The 15,660-nt window shown below is 42.8% G+C and overlaps 1 protein-coding gene across 1 annotated transcript in view; it reads left to right on the forward strand.

The window, feature by feature from the left end:
• Window positions 1-15,660, forward strand: part of PRIM2 (DNA primase subunit 2) — a 349,057-nt gene that overhangs the window by 280,739 nt on the left and 52,658 nt on the right. Inside the window, exons 10-11 of the mRNA XM_056137376.1 lie at window positions 14-140; window positions 8,358-8,440. Of these exons, the coding sequence (XP_055993351.1) occupies window positions 14-140; window positions 8,358-8,440 (210 nt within the window). The remainder of the gene's footprint in view (window positions 1-13; window positions 141-8,357; window positions 8,441-15,660) is intronic.

The following is a 15,660-nucleotide window of genomic DNA, read 5'->3' on the forward strand; positions in this document are numbered from 1 at the left end:
CTTTGTTCTCCAGTTTGATAAAGGCTATGCTTACAATATCCGCCATAGCTTCGGAAAGGAAGGCAAGAGGACGGACTATACACCTTTCAGCTGCCTGAAGATCATTCTAACCAATCCACCAGGCCAAGGGGATTATCATGGTAAGTGTTTCCAGTGGCTGTGTTTGCAACGCACAGAAACCCAAGAGCTCTGTAACAAACCCCAGAGCACTGTAATGACTTTTTGCATGACTGACAGGAACTAGTTTGTGGCTTATGTCAATCATCAGTGTCAAGCTGGCGCTCCATTACTCTTCCAGTGATTTGTCTTATTATTGAACTAGGTCAGGCGAAAGAAATGCATTCAGCAGCACTTCAGCTTGTGTTGGGCCACGTGGTTTTGTTCTCAGTTTTCTTTGATTTTAGAGGGGGTGAGGATGGGAAGTGGGAATCCTCACAGTGCCCAGGGATGCCAGTGTTGCTTGGCGCATCAAGGCCACTGGGTGGCGCTGTCACGGTGCTGGGTGGTGATATCAGGGTTCCAGCTTGGGATCAAGCCAGGTATCTGCACCAGCCCTCTGAGCTCTCTTCCTGGCTTCCTTAGTTCTCAGTTTGCTCCTTACCTGCTCCGTAAGGAGTCTGCTTTTCTCATGTTCACAAGTATCTTCAGAACAGAGGCAGGTTTTCCAACCCCCTTTAGAAGGGATATTAAACTGATAAGAACAGATACTGCACTTGATCTTAGCCAGATGGCTGGAGCGATACCACAGCGGGTAGGGCATTTGCCTTGCACGCAGCTGACCCGGGCGACACGGGTTCGATTCCTCCACCCCGCTCAGAGAGCCCGGCCAGCTACTGAGAGTATCCCGCCCCACGGTAGATCCTGGCAAGCTACGCATCGTGTATTTGATATGCCAAAAACGGTAACAGCAAGTCTCACAATGGAGATGTTACTGGGCCCGCTCGAGCAAATCGATGAACAACGGGAGGACAGTGCTACAGGACTTTAAAAGGGATAACCTCCGAATTTAGACTTGACTTATTAATTTTCAAAAGGTTACTGAGGAAAAGTGTGCTTCATTCTCATTACTGTCATTTGGTTTAATAGCCCAGATTATGAAATTTTCTGCATTCCCAAAGTTTCCTTCAACATGTGTCCAAACATTTTATAATTTTAGTAAGTTAAATGAAACTTCATTTGGGAAGGAGGGGAGGTTGGTCCTATCTGAAAGTGCTCAGGGCCAGTCAGCCAGTACGTGGCTCGGTGCGTAGGGTGCTTGCTCCTGGTGGTGCTCTGGAGACTGTGTGAGCCTGGGGCTGGAGCCTGGGCGTCCTGCCTGGAAATCATGTGCTCCAGCCTTCATCTGTCTCCCCGACTTAGCAGGTAGATGAAGGACTGGAGCACATGCCTTACAGAAAACCCCAGACAAACTTGTCTTTTCATTTTGCTTGTTTGGTTTGTCTGTTTCTTGGTTTTAGTGTCACCCCTGGCAGTCAGGGAGAGAGCTCAGCACAATCACAGGCACCTTATGGCTTCCCAAGCAATATTAGGAATGGTTCCTGAGCACTGTACAGGGAGTAACCTGAGGACTGCCAGGGAAAGAGCTCAAATATACATAAAAACTGATTTATTACACATATATGTATTATGCATACATATACATGTATGTATATAGTTATGTATGTATATATAGTTATATATGCTTATGTATATGTGTGTGTACACACACACATACACACACACACACACTTATGTAGCCAGTACACATAACACATGTTAGTTCTCATTTGTGTCACTCACTTAAGGTGCTTTTAGAAATGCAGGGTCTCAGACTCCATTCCCTCAGACATATAAAATTGGTTGTGTTGCCAGGTTATCTGAATAATGATAGATCTCCTGAACTTTGAAAACCAGTGACCAGAACTTCTGTTGACACATTCTTTAGCTTTTTTGAAGCCGCCTTGCCAGGCACTTAACTTCTGTAGGAGCAGAGAGACTTTTCCCTTACCCAGCATGAGAAGAACCTTTGGGTCTAGCAGTGCAACTAATTATCATATTTGAACATAAACAATTTTATTTTATTTTATTTTTCGCACATATATGGCTAATTTCAATGGATGTAGAGTCTTATGGGAGGGTTGGGGGTCTGCAAACCGAGGGGATATATCCCAGCCAAGAATGAATTAGGGCCCTGGCGCTTCCTGTAGAGATGAGAGGGTTTCCCTCCCCATAAAGAGAAGGAAGCTTGAAGTCTAGTTGCTCAGTAATAAGATGTTTGTCCTCCCGTAGAGATTTCTGTGATAGGAAGCTTTTTTCTGATTTAAAAAAAAAATCCTAATTCTGGGTAAAACCTCCCTAATTTTCAGGAGTTAAAGTAGTGACAAGTGTTTTGTGACCCTGCCTGGTGGTTGACCTCAGCTTGAAGTAATTCACATTTCTTCAAGTAATGTGATATTTGGGGAGGGCAGTTCTGGACATTTTGAGGAAATGTACCCTTCAGTTTCATTGAGATTGACCCAGTAAAACTCAGAGGATTTTCCTGTCAAGTTTCATGTCCCAGAATTCATCATTTGCGTAGTATTTTTGTTTGTTCTGTTTTGGTTTGAATTCACGCCTGGTGGTCCTCAGACTCTAGCTTGTTGCTCTGGGGTCACTCCTGATGGTACTTGGGAGACCACGTGTGTGGTGCTGGGATTGAAAATCAGCAAGCATATCACACACTCCAGCCCATTGCACTCTCTCCAGCCCCGTTTAGGTGTTTTTTTATTCGCTGAGATAATGATGCAGTGTTTTTATTTCTTGGGTTTTTTTTTTTTTGGTTGGTTTGTCTTTTAGTTTTACTCCTGACTCTGCACTCAGACATCCTGTGTGCTGTAGGGGAATAAAACCAAGTCCGCCTTTTGCAAGGCAGGTGCCCCATCTACTCTTATATTCAGCCCCTATTTCTGTTTCTTATTCATATATGTAAAGTCCTGTCTTAGAGCTTCCGTTTTGTTGCTTTTAAGTTGTGATTGTTTTTGATTTAAACGATCGGTTAAAAAATTACCCAGTCAGATCTGTGGGAAGAGCTGCAGCAGGCGCTCTTGGCTCTTGGCTGCAACCTGGAGGGATGCACTGCCCAGCCACCAGGAAGGCATCGGCTGCGTGGTCACCAATCGATTCGACCAGTTATTTGCCTACGAATCGGACCCCTTCGAGGTGTTGAAGGCAAGGGAGAACAAGAAACAAGAATCTGGCAGGGGCAGCGTTGGGGACCAGGGTCCGAGAGCGCCTCTTAGGCTGCTGCGCAGACCAACTCCAAGGCGGCAGACACGCGGCCGCAGAAGGAGTCGGAGAAAGACCACAAGATCCTGCTGCCCCCCGACGTGGTGGGTGAGAAAGAGAGATGCAGCCCCCGTGGCGCTCACGAAAGAAGGAATAAGACGTGTTGGAAGAAGACCTGACCAACAACTTCAAGGTGAAGGGAAAATAATTGCTAGGAGACCAGAAAGGCGACCGCCTCCTGAACGACGATTTGAAAAACCACTGGAAGAAAAAGGTGAAGGCGGAGAATTTTCAGTTGATAGACAGATTATTGACCAGCCTGTCAGAGGCCGTGGTGGTCCTGGAAGAGTTCTGGGAGGCCGTGGACGTGGAATGGGACGAGGAGATGGATTTGATTCTCGTGGCAAGCGTGAATTTGATAGGCATAGTGGAAGTGATAGATCTTCTTTCTCACGTTACAGTGGCCTGAAACATGAGGACAAGCTGGTGGTAGTGGATCTCGCAACAGAGGGACTGTCAAAGGTGAATGAACTGACTTGGGTCAATCAAATGTGACTGAGGAAACATCTGAAGGTGAAGAACAGCCAGTGGCAGACACTGAAAATAAGGAGAACGAAGTTGAAGAAGGAAGAGGATCCCAAAGAGATGATTTTGGATGAATGGAAGGCAATTCAGAATATGGACCGTGCAAAAGTAGAATTTAATATTCCAAAACCAAATGAAGGTGCTGATGGGCAGTGGAAGAAGGGATTTGTTCTTCGTAAGTCAAAGAGTGAAGGGGCTCATGCTGACGATTCAGTTATGGACCATCATTTCCGGAAGCCAGCTAATGATATAACATGTAGCTGGAGATCAATTTTGGAGACCTTGGCTGCCCAGGACGTGGTGGCAGGGGAGGAAGAGGATGCCATGGTCGTGGTGGGGGTCCGAGTCGTGTTAGCAGAACTGACAAATCGAATACTTTGTAGATACCCCAGAGGCATTCCTAGCTCTGGCCTAACTGGATTGCCACAAAGACAACCCTGGTTCCTTGGTGGACCCTCCTGTCTGAGGTTTTGCATGCTTAAGGATCCCAAACGGCTAAGAAATTTTAAAAAAAAAGACTGTCATTCATTCCATTCACACCTAAAGACTGAATTTTATCTGTTTTGAAAATGAACTTCTCTCGCTACCCAGAAGTAACAATATGGTAGTCAGTTTTGTATCTAGAAATGTATTGGTAGCAGGGATGTTTTCATAATTGTCAGAGATTATGCATTCTTCATGAATACTTTTGAATTGCTGCTTGCAAATATGCATTTCCAAACTTGAAATATAGATGTACCAGTTAAAAAATTACCCAATCAAACATACAGTAGCACTGTGGCACTGTCCTCCTGTTGTTCATCAATTTGCTCGAGTGGGCACCAGTAACGTCTTACAACATATTGTGTGACTTGTTGTTACTGTTTTTTATTTTTTTTTGGCATATCGACCAGAGCTTGCCAGGCATGCAGGCAAGATACTCTCTGTAGCTTCCCAAGCTCTCCAAGGGGGCCTGAGAAATCAAACCCGGGTCAGCCATATACAAGGCAAATGCCTTACCCGCAACGCTATTGCTCCAGCCCCAAACATACAGTGATATCATGTTATTTATTAGTTATATACTTTTTTATGGAATTGCTTTAGGTTCATAGCAAAATTCAATTGCAGTTTAATTTTGAAAGTACAGCATTCCTGACTCTCCATTCACTCTCAAAGGAACGCCCATCTCCGAATGCAACAGTTATGTGTACCTAGGTCGAGAAGTCAACATGACAAATGACATGGCACCTGAGTTGCGCAGGAGGAAGAGAGCGGCTTGGAACACCTTCAAGAGCGTCGAAGAAATAGCAAAGAGGACGAAGAACCTCCAGCTCCTTGCACACCTCTTCGATTCCACTGTTCTTCCTGCATTAACATATGCCTCAGAGATCTGGGCCCTACAAAAACAGGATGAGAACGCTATTCGGGTCTCCCAAAGAGAAATCGAAAGAGCTAATCTTGGAGTATCACTCTTCACTCAAGTGAGAGAAAGAATCTGGAGTTCAAATCTACGTTGACGGTCAAGAATCAGGGACGCTGTCTCGTTTGCCAAGGCATCGAAAATGAGATGGGCTGGATACGTAATGAGATTTGGAGATGACTGCTGGACTAGAGAGCTGTTACCGACTGGATTCCATGGGATGTCAAAAGACCGCATGGCTGCCCACCTACGAGATGGTCAGACATCTTCGTCAAGACCCTTAACGATCGGTTTGAGGCTCTTTGTGTTCCTAGAATGAACAGACGCCATTGGGCCACACTAGCACATGACAGGGACAAATGGAGACGTTACTGGCGTCCACTCGAGCAAATCAATGATTTTTTAAGGGGAAGTCAAGTGATCAAGAGATCAAGAGTTCCCATAGAGTCACTGCCCCCATACCTGCACAATCCCTCCCCCTTTATCAGTGACCCAAGTTGTTGCATGTGAGCAGATTGTTGAAGTATATAATCTTCTGGAGGCATTTATACCTATCAATTATATCCACTTGATTGATGCTGCTGTTCAAATATTTTATTGTTGATTTTTGCCTCCTGGATTTGTTCCTTCTGTTAGAGGACTGTTGGAGTTTCTGTCTATAATATTGGATTCGTCTCTTTCTCCTGGAAATTTTGTTGGTTTTTTTTTCTTCATATATTTTCATGTTCTGTTGCTAGGTACATATACATTAAGGGCTGTTACTCTCTCCTTGGACAATTTTTCACTTTATTTTTGTGTAATGCCCATTTTTAACTCTGATAAAATTCCTTGCTCTGAAGCTTGAGCTATTTGAACTAGTTTAAGTACCTACTCCCACAGATCTTTGATATTCTGTTCCTGTTTTATTTTTCTTTTTGTTTTTCTGTTTTGGAAGTTTCTATTGACATATCAAACTCAGATTCTTCCTCAGCCCTGTCTACGCAAAAGCCCATCAAAGGCATTCTTTTATGTTACAATGTTTTGATCACAAACAATTTTTTCATACTTATTAGAATTTTGTCTCTGTGCCTGCTTTGTCCATTAGCGCATATTAGTCATATTACTTTACATTTCTGGCGTGGTCATTTCAAGATCACTTTTTATATGCCACTCTAGTTATGATCCTTGTTCAGTCTCTTCAAAATGTATTTCCTGCCTTTTCATCTGGGTGATTTTCTCTTAATAAATAGGCATGACCCATCGGGTAAAAATACTCCAGAAAATAAACAGCAAAATGGGGATAAAGTTTTGGGAATAGGTGGGTGCTGTGATTGGGTTCTCTCTTTTGAGAGCCTGTGGACCTGAACTTTGAACTTCCATAGTGTCTGAATTCGTCCTCTCGTAGTTGGAACAGGATGAATAGAGACAACAGAAATTGGGTATTTCCCCATCTGGACTGGACTGCGAAAAAATAACTCCGCTTGAAGACAGGCTCGCTTGCTTTATTTATTTATTTATTTATTCTTAAATTTTTACTAGTGAAACACCATGAGGTACAGTTGCAGACTTACAAATTTTTGTGCTTGGGTTTCAGTTATACAGTGATCGAGTACCCATCCCTCCACCAGTGCCCGTTTCCCACCACCACGGATCCCAGTATCCCTCCCACCCCCCAACCCCCATCCCATCCTGCCTCTGTGGCAGGGCATTCCCCTTTGTTCTCTCTCTCCTTTTGGGTGCTGTGGTTTGCAAGAGAGGCGTTGAGCGGCAATCATGTTTGGTCTATAGTCTACTTTCAGCATGCTTCTCCCATCCTGGGAGGATCCTCCAAACGCCAATAGGCTTTATTTAAAGGAACACAGAGCAGCTAGAGATTGGCGCAAGTGCATGAAGGCCCTTGGCTTTGCACATAGAAGTTTTGCCCGCCGCACAGCATATGAACCTCAAGCACAGAACAAGGAGTAATACCTGAAAACCACTGGGTGTGACCCCATCCAACCTCCCCCACATTTACCCCAATAAATAAATAATAAATATAGCAAGTAGTTCCAGAGTATTTAAAAAAATGTTCCTTTAGAGGTTAAGTTTATGAAGTGTAGAACCTTCTATGGGAGATTCTTGGAGTTTGTACCTCAGACTTGTCCCTGCAGACAGGCTAACCATTGCCAGTTACAGGTTGGTTGGCCCTGCCCACCACTGTCCCCTGCCTAGATTCCTGCTCTGGTCAATTGTGACTCTCTGTAGCAGCCTCTTTCTTCACTTTGGGGTTTTCCTGTGACTCTGATTCTTGGATGAGTATAAGAGGAGCTGCCAATTGTTCAGTCTATTTAATTTAATTTTTGCTTATAAAGATGGAACAGCACCTTGTAACTCCTATGTCTGAACTGGAAACCAGAAATCTCTGTCCTATCGTTTTGTATTTACGATGTTTAGTCGTACAATGTTTTAACACCAATCCCATCACCAGTGTCAACTTCCCTCCACTAGTCCCCAGCTTCCCTAAACCTCACTCTCATCGCTCTCCACTCTTTACTTCCTTGATGGACACTGTTTTAGTTTGGTTTGGCTTGGTTTGTTTGGGAACCATACCCAGCAGTGCTCAAGAATTACTCCTGGTGGTCTCAGGCGCCATATTGGATGCCAAATATCCAACCCGGGTTGGCTACATGCAAAGCCAGCGCCCAACTCACGATACTGTCTCTCTCCCTGACTCTTTTTCTTTTCTTCCCTAACCTTCTCAGTCCTGTCTTCCTTCTTATAGACCTCTCGTGTAATTTTTTAAATGTGGAGAAATTCTGAGATTGCATAAAGATTTCAGATAAGCTGTTTTATAGCTACCTTGTGATTATCTCTACTTGGTTAGCAAGTGGCATAATTAAAAGTGTTGCCTCTCGGTAGTGAACGGGGACCTTAGCCCGAGAATGCTGTTATGTTTTATGCAACTCTTGAGCCTGTAGTACCCTGATAACCGTACAGCTAAGTCGTCGTTTAGATAAAGAGAGGAAAGCAGTTGCACCCATGGGCAATTAACTTTTTTATTAATAAGCTGTTAGACAATTAGGGGGAGCTTAGACAGCCTCTGGAGTGTGGTATTATGCTAAGTCCTGGGTAAATAACCTTGTTGATGCGTTGGCTTGTTCTTTGTTGTCAGGGTGCCCATTCCGTCATAGTGATCCAGAACTACTGAAGCAGAAGCTGCAGTCATACAAGATCTCTCCCGGAGGGATCAGCCAGGTAGGTCAGATTCCGCACTGCACCTTCCGTAATGAGGCGTCAGACACTGCCTCTCAGTTTCATTTACTGTTCTTGCAGTGATGCTGTGTACTACTTGTCAGGCCTCCTCCAGACAGCCTGTCTTCTGGGCGAACTAAGCACAAGTCTTGACTTCTCTGCGTTAGACTCTCTGGAAATGCTAGTTCTTCAGTTGGCTCAGCTCACTCTCATTTTTCTGGGTAATAAAGGAAGCAGGAAACGCTTTTTCTCTCTCAATTTGTTTTACTATCTTAATTGAGGCCATTACAAAATAAATTTTAGAAAAATGTATTGAAGCTTATTAATGAAGCTGAAAATTAATAACATTATATTTCATCTTAGCAAATTGCTTTCCGTGCTTGCATGTCGGTTAGAGTAGCAGATAATATAGTGTGGACTGGCTGGATGTTGGGATATGCATCAGTTGTTGCTGTGTTACATCTATACTTCTAATGATAGTTCATTAGGTACAATAATTTCTCAAAATGCTTTGTCTTAGAAAAAATATCTTAAATGCCCGAATGTAAAACAAACATGTAAGAATTTATTTTTTAGTAAAGAGTCTTTGAAAATATTGTCATGTTGCAGAGATTACTCTCTCTTCATGCAGTTTCCCCGAAGTAGGCAGAAGTGGATCCCCAAACCCTTCTCCTCCATTCCCCACTCCTCCCTCAGCTCCCTCCCTCACCCAGGGCACCAGAGGAGTCCAGGGCAGTGTCAGAAGAAGCCTTAAGGGCAATTGGGGGATGCTTTCGGTTTTCATTTTTTTTTTAAAGAAAGTACTTTGGTGGGGGGCGGGCATTTTTTCTTTAATTTTTATTAGTGAAACACCATGAGGTACAGTTGTAGACTTACAAATTTTTGTGCTTGGGTTTTAGTTATACAGTGATCGAGTACCCATCCCTCCACCAGTGCTCATTCTCCACCACCACGGATCCCAGTATCCCTCCCACCCCCCATCACCCCCATCCCCCCCTGCCTCTGTGGCACGGCATTCCCTTTTGTTCTCTCTCTCCTTTTGAGTGCTGTGGTTTGCAAAAGAGACATTGAGTGGCAATCATGTTTGGTCTATAGTCTACTTCCAGCATGCATCTCCCATCCTGGGAGGATCCTCCCAACACCCTTTACTTGGTGCTCCCTTCTCTATCTGAGCTCCCTTTTCCCCTAGCATGTGCGGCTGGCCTCCAAGCCATGGAGTAAAATTCCTGGTACTTATCTCGGCTATTCTTGGGTGTTTGACTCCATCTGTTACTTTATATTCCCCAGATGAGTGCAGTCTTTCTATGCCTGTCCCGCTCTTTCTGACTCATTTCGCTTATCACGATACTTTCCATGTAGTACCACTTGTATGTAAATTTCATGACTTCATCTTTAACTGCTGCATAGTACTCCATTGTGTAGATGTACCAAAGTTTCTTTAACCAGTCATCTGTTCTTGGGCACTCAGGTTTTTTCCAGATTCTGGCTATTGTAAAGAGTGCTGCAATGAACAAACAAGTGCAGGTGTCACTTCGACTATACTTTTTTGCCTCTCCAGGATATATTCCCAGGAGTGATATTACTGGGTCAAATGGGAGCTCAATTTCTAATTTTTTGAGAAGCGTCCATCCTGTTTTCCAAAAGTGTGGAACCAGTCTGCATTCCCACCAGCAGTGTAGGAGGGTCCCTTTCTCCCCATATCCACACCAACACCAGTTGCTTTTGCTCTTTTGGATGTGGGCCAGTCTCTGTGATGTGAGATGGTGTCTCATAGTTGTTTTAATCTGCATCTCCCTGATGATTAGTAATGAAGAGCATTTTTTCATGTGCCTTTTTGCCATTCGTATTTCTTCCTTGAGAAAGTTTCTATTCATTTCATCACCCCATTTTCTGATGGGTCTGGATGTTTTCTTCTTGCAGAGTTCATCCAGTGCCTTTTATACCCTTGATATCAAACCCTTGTCCGATGGGTATTGGGTGAATATCCTTTTCCATTCTGTAGTTTGTCTTTGTATTTTGGTCACTGTATCTTTTGTGGTGCAGAAGCTTCTTAATTTAAGATAGTCCCATTTGTTAAAGGATGGAAAACAATCCTGCAAGCAAACAGCTCCCTCAAAAAAGTTGGGGTGGCCATACTAGTATCCAACAACATAGATTTCAGGTTGAAAAAGATTAGAAGGGACAGTGAGGGCCATTTTCTATTTATCAAGGAATATGTACAACAGGAAGAAATCACACTCTTAAATGTATACACACCTAATGAAGGACCAGCTAAATACTTAAAACAACTGCTAACAGATTTTAAGGAGGATATTGCTAGCAATACAATAGTAGTCGGAGACTTCAACACTGCCTTATCACCTCTGGATAGATCAACAAGAACAAAACTCAGTAAGGAAACATTGGCTTTGAAGGAAGAAATAGAATTGAGAGGGCTAGTAGACCTATACAGGGCTTTACACCCCCAAAAGAAAGAATACACATTCTTTTCCAGTGCACACAGAACATTTTCCAAAATAGAGCACTTCTTAAGTTTTGTTTCTGAAAAGGGATGTGAGAGGCCAAAGAAGAACATCTGATCTGTTTTTCGGGTTTTTTTTTTCTGTTGTTGTTGTTTGTTTTATTTAAGTTTTGGAGTCATACCTGGCAATGCTCAAGGATCACTCCTGGCTCTGCATTCAGGAAATTATTCATAGCTGTGTTCAGGCTACCAGATAGGCTGCCAGGGATTGAACTCAGATCACGCACATTAAAGGGTGTGTAACCTATCTCTCCAGCCCCTGTACTCTGCTTTTGATCTTGGAACTTTCAGGGGTTTAAGAGGAACTTCTGCTCTCTTAGTTTAAGAAGAACAATTTTTTTACAGCTGAACCATCTAAATCATTGTGTATCTTTGAGTATTTTTACTTGAAGAAACAAATATTCTAGAAAACTATTGTTTCTACTGTGTCCACAGTCTAAATCAAATTTAGTTCATACCTTTTTAATATTATGGACAAGGTAGTGTTCAAGGTGATTTTGGAGGAAACAAAGACCAAATACCATTCCTACACCGACAGAACGAGAGGCTAGGGAGAAATGCAGACCTAGTGTTATCAGAAAGGGAAACAGAAAGTATTTTGACTCTTGAAGATAGGAAAATAATAATCAGCTAAGGAAGCCAAGAAACACTTTCTGGAAGAGAGTCAGCTTTAAAGGGAGGATGGGAATTAGGATGTGATACTACGTGAATAAAAGGAGGGAACTGTATAGGATCTCATGTTTTACATAATGGTGGCACCGGAATTTAAACATTAATAGACAACTTAAAAGAAGAAGTTTGACACATTAGGTTTAAAGGTGAGACATTTTAATCACATTAAGAATGTGAACTTGCTTATATCACATTAGAGCAGAAAAACTACAAATAGTATGTTCTTGAATATGTAATTAAAAAGGAATATTACAGGGACTGGAGCGATAGCACAGCGGGTAGGGCATTTGCCTTGCACGCAGCCAACATGGCCTACCCGGGTTTGATTCCCAGCATCCCATATGGTCCCCAGAGCACCACCAGGAGCAATTCCTGAGTGCATGAGCCAGGAGTAACCCCTGAGCATCGCCAGGTGTGACCCAAAAAGCAAAAAAAGAAAGAGTATTACAAAGCCTTTCTTTTTATGGAGGTGTGAAATACGACATGCCCCGGTGCAACCAGAAACTGGAATTGGCTCTTCTGAATTCCCCCTTTCCCTCTCCCCTCCCAATAGCCAAACCCCACTTTAATGTGGGTGATCATTAGTTTTCTATGGGGGTATGAGACGGGGACTCAAAACTTAGCGTCTCTAAATGTTTGGGATGAATCTTCGGCTAGTGGTGCCTTTGTCGGAAAGAAGCATATTAAGGAAGTTACGTATCACAAAATTCAAGGAAGATTTTTTGAGAATTTTATAGAGTCCCTTGTATCAGATTTTGTCAGGTAACTGAGGAAAGGGGACTGGCTGTATGTCGAATGGGTTGTTCAACTTTGATTTGTTGAATGACGTTCAGATAGTGATAGAAACCCAAATAAGACCACACTTGACAGGTGAATGAATAAAGGACTGGGGGTTGAGTTTGCAGATGGTGAATATAAATGTCCTCGTGAAGGGGATGACAGAGTGGTGTCGCCTCAAGCAGCAGAGAATAGTTTGTGTCTGTTTTTAAGGTAGAGGAGACCTCGAATGCGTGTTTGTGGGAATAGGTGAGCCTATCTGAGAAGATGGGCCTGAGAAAGATATAAAGATAATACCTTTCTAAGCAAGCAAAATTGAGTTCCCTTTCTTTAAATATCCTTTGTATGTGGCTTTGTTCTTACCTATTATACTAAAACAGAGATTAGGGGCTGGAGTGATAGTACAGCGGGTAGGGTGTTGCATGCAGCCAACGCGGGTTGATTCCCAGCATCCCATATGGTCCCCAGAGCACCGCCAGGAGTAATTCCTGAGTGCAAAGCCAGAAGTAACCCCTATGCATCACCAGGTGTGACCCAAAAAGCCAAAAAAAAATTGCTTTCTTTAAAAATTCAGACTATTGGGAGGATTGGGGCGTGGGGGTTTATTGGGGTTCATCATGGTGAAAAATAAGTATTGGTAAAGGGAAATGTGTTTGATAATTGCATGACAGAGACTTAAACCTGAAAGCTTTGTAACTTTTCCCGTCATGATTCAATAAATAAATAAATTTTAAAAAACGCAGACTATTACCATATCTATTGAAATTACCATTTATATTATAGAGTAGGGGCTGTGTTTGTACACTCTGCATTCGATGTTGTCATATTGCTTCATTTACCTTTGATCTGTCAGTAGATTCTTAGGTGAATCTAATTACTGATTTTCACATCATCCTTTGAACCTGCATTGTAACCCTTTATAGAGGAATAGCAATGTGGGCAAACTGTAAGTAAAATTTTGCTTTCATTTGACGTCTTTATTGAATGGGTCTCCGTAGAGTGAAGCAGCTGGTGGATTGTATTCTAAGGAGAATTGATGAATGAAAAATTAATGTAAAACATTTTGATAAAAGCTTAGCTGCAGGTTGGCATAACTTGAACATTAGATCTTTTTAAAAAAAGCTAGTTGCACATGAAAATATGAATGAAAGTCAAGAAAATGCATATAAGGTAAGTGCTTTTATTTCAGGAAAAAACTACTTGGAAAAAGAAACTTTTAAACTATTGGAAATGCTTCGATTTTAATAATCAGAATTTTGATGGTCAAAATAGAGACATTGTGATTTAACTGTCATCCACTGTTTTTTCCATTAAGCTTATTTATAAGGGAACTGGAGTGGTAGCACAGTGGTAGGGCGTTTGCCTTGCTCACAGCCAGCCCGGCCAAGCCGGGCTCGATTCCTCCGCCCCTCTCGGAGAGCCCCGGAAGCTACCGAGAGTATCCCTCCCACAGGCAGAGCCTGGCAAGCTCCCCGTTATGTATTCGATATGCCAAACACAGTAACAACAAGTCTCACGATGGAGACGTTACTGGGCCCGTTTGAGTAAATCGATGAACAATGGGAGGACAGTGCTGCCACTGAGATTCTTATTTATAAGAAAGGTAATATTTCATCTATTTTTTTTACTAGACTTAGTAGTGTTACAAAACCACTGACAACTATGGTTCTGATATCTAGCTGAAGAAGACTACAGTTGGGTCAGTGACATAGGACATAGCTAGTGTTCGAGTACTTTCCTTGTATGTTTGAGGCTTGACCCCCTGCATTGCTAAACAGAGAGAGAAGAGAGGGAGATGATGAAGGTAACGGGACAGAGGTTCAGTGGCACTAGACTACCTGCCTGCTTTGACCTGCATGCATGAGCTTACGAGTTCAGTTCCAAACACCAGCCTGAGTCCTGAAGTGCATTCAGAAGCACTCCGTTGTGATACCTGGCACCACAACAAGTGTTATTCCGGCACACCACAATCAAATGTGACCTTTGGTGAGCATCCCAGACATGTTTTCAGCACCGGGACATTACAAGAGGACCCGGGAGGGGAAGGAAGGTGAAGAGAGCAGCTGATAGTTAATGCTGTTAACTATCTTGACCTAACCAGTATCTTTAGAACATTCCACCCAACAGCAGGTGAATAAACGCTTCTTTAACATTAACTGGAATGTTAACCCAAGTAGATCATATTCAGAGAAAGAAAAAAAATCCATCACAAATTTAAATGACTAATCAGTGCAATAACGTAGGAAGAATAAATAAAAAGCAGGAAGAAAAAAAATCTTACATCAATTCTCAGGCAATGGGGGAAAAAAGCAAAAACTTGAAGCACCTACCAAAATGCTGTTGGAAAGAAGGGATAAACAAGTGTATAATGGAATGCAACTTGGCAGTAATAAAGGAACACATTTTTGATGCATCAGATGCATCATCATAGGTGAAAGACACCATAGCATATGATCCTTTTGTTTTACAGTCTAGGGCTGGAGCGATAGCACAGCGGTAGGGCGTTTGCCTTGCATGCAGCCAACATGGCCAACCTGAGTTTGATTCCTCCGCCCCTCTCGGAGAGCCCGGCAAGCTACCGAGAGTATCTCGCCCGCACGGCAGAGCCTGGCAAGCACCTCTTGGCGTGTTTGATATGCCAATCACAGTAACAACAAAGTCTCCAATGGAGACATTACTGGGTCTGCTCGAGCAAATCAATGAATAACGGGGGACAGTGACAGTGACAGTTTTACAGTCTAGATAAAGCAGCTGGGATCTGAGAGTAGCACAGAAATAAATTTCAAAGAGATGAGATATTTTGAAGTGGTGGGAACTTCTAGAATGTACTGTTGGTCAAAATCATGGCTGAACTTGTCAAATTTTGCAGAAGAGTCCACTAAAAGGAGGAATATATTTAATTGTATGAATGTAAGTACATCTTGATTTTTTTTAATTAAGAAAAAAGTGGGGCAGAGGTGTGGCACAGTGAGGGAGCTCATGTGTAAGCCTTGCATATGCTGAGCCCTGAGCCATGAAGTGATGGGAAACACACAAGCAAAAAAAGGTTAGGGAGGAGGTAATACAAGCAAATCGAAGTATACTCAGGTAAGTTAGAAAGTCACGATCACGACCATCCTGTTGTTCGTCGATTGCCTCGGGCAGGCCCCAGTAACGTCTCCTTCGTCCTAGCCCTGAGATTTTTTTAAAAGTGCCATATTCAAGGCTCTTTCAGAGTTAGGAGAATGAGACCCATCATTGTTACTGGTATTTG

Source organism: Sorex fumeus, unplaced genomic scaffold (genome assembly GCF_029834395.1).
Source record: "Sorex fumeus unplaced genomic scaffold, SorFum_2.1 ptg000124l, whole genome shotgun sequence".
In the NCBI taxonomy this organism is placed as follows: Eukaryota; Metazoa; Chordata; class Mammalia; order Eulipotyphla; family Soricidae; genus Sorex; species Sorex fumeus.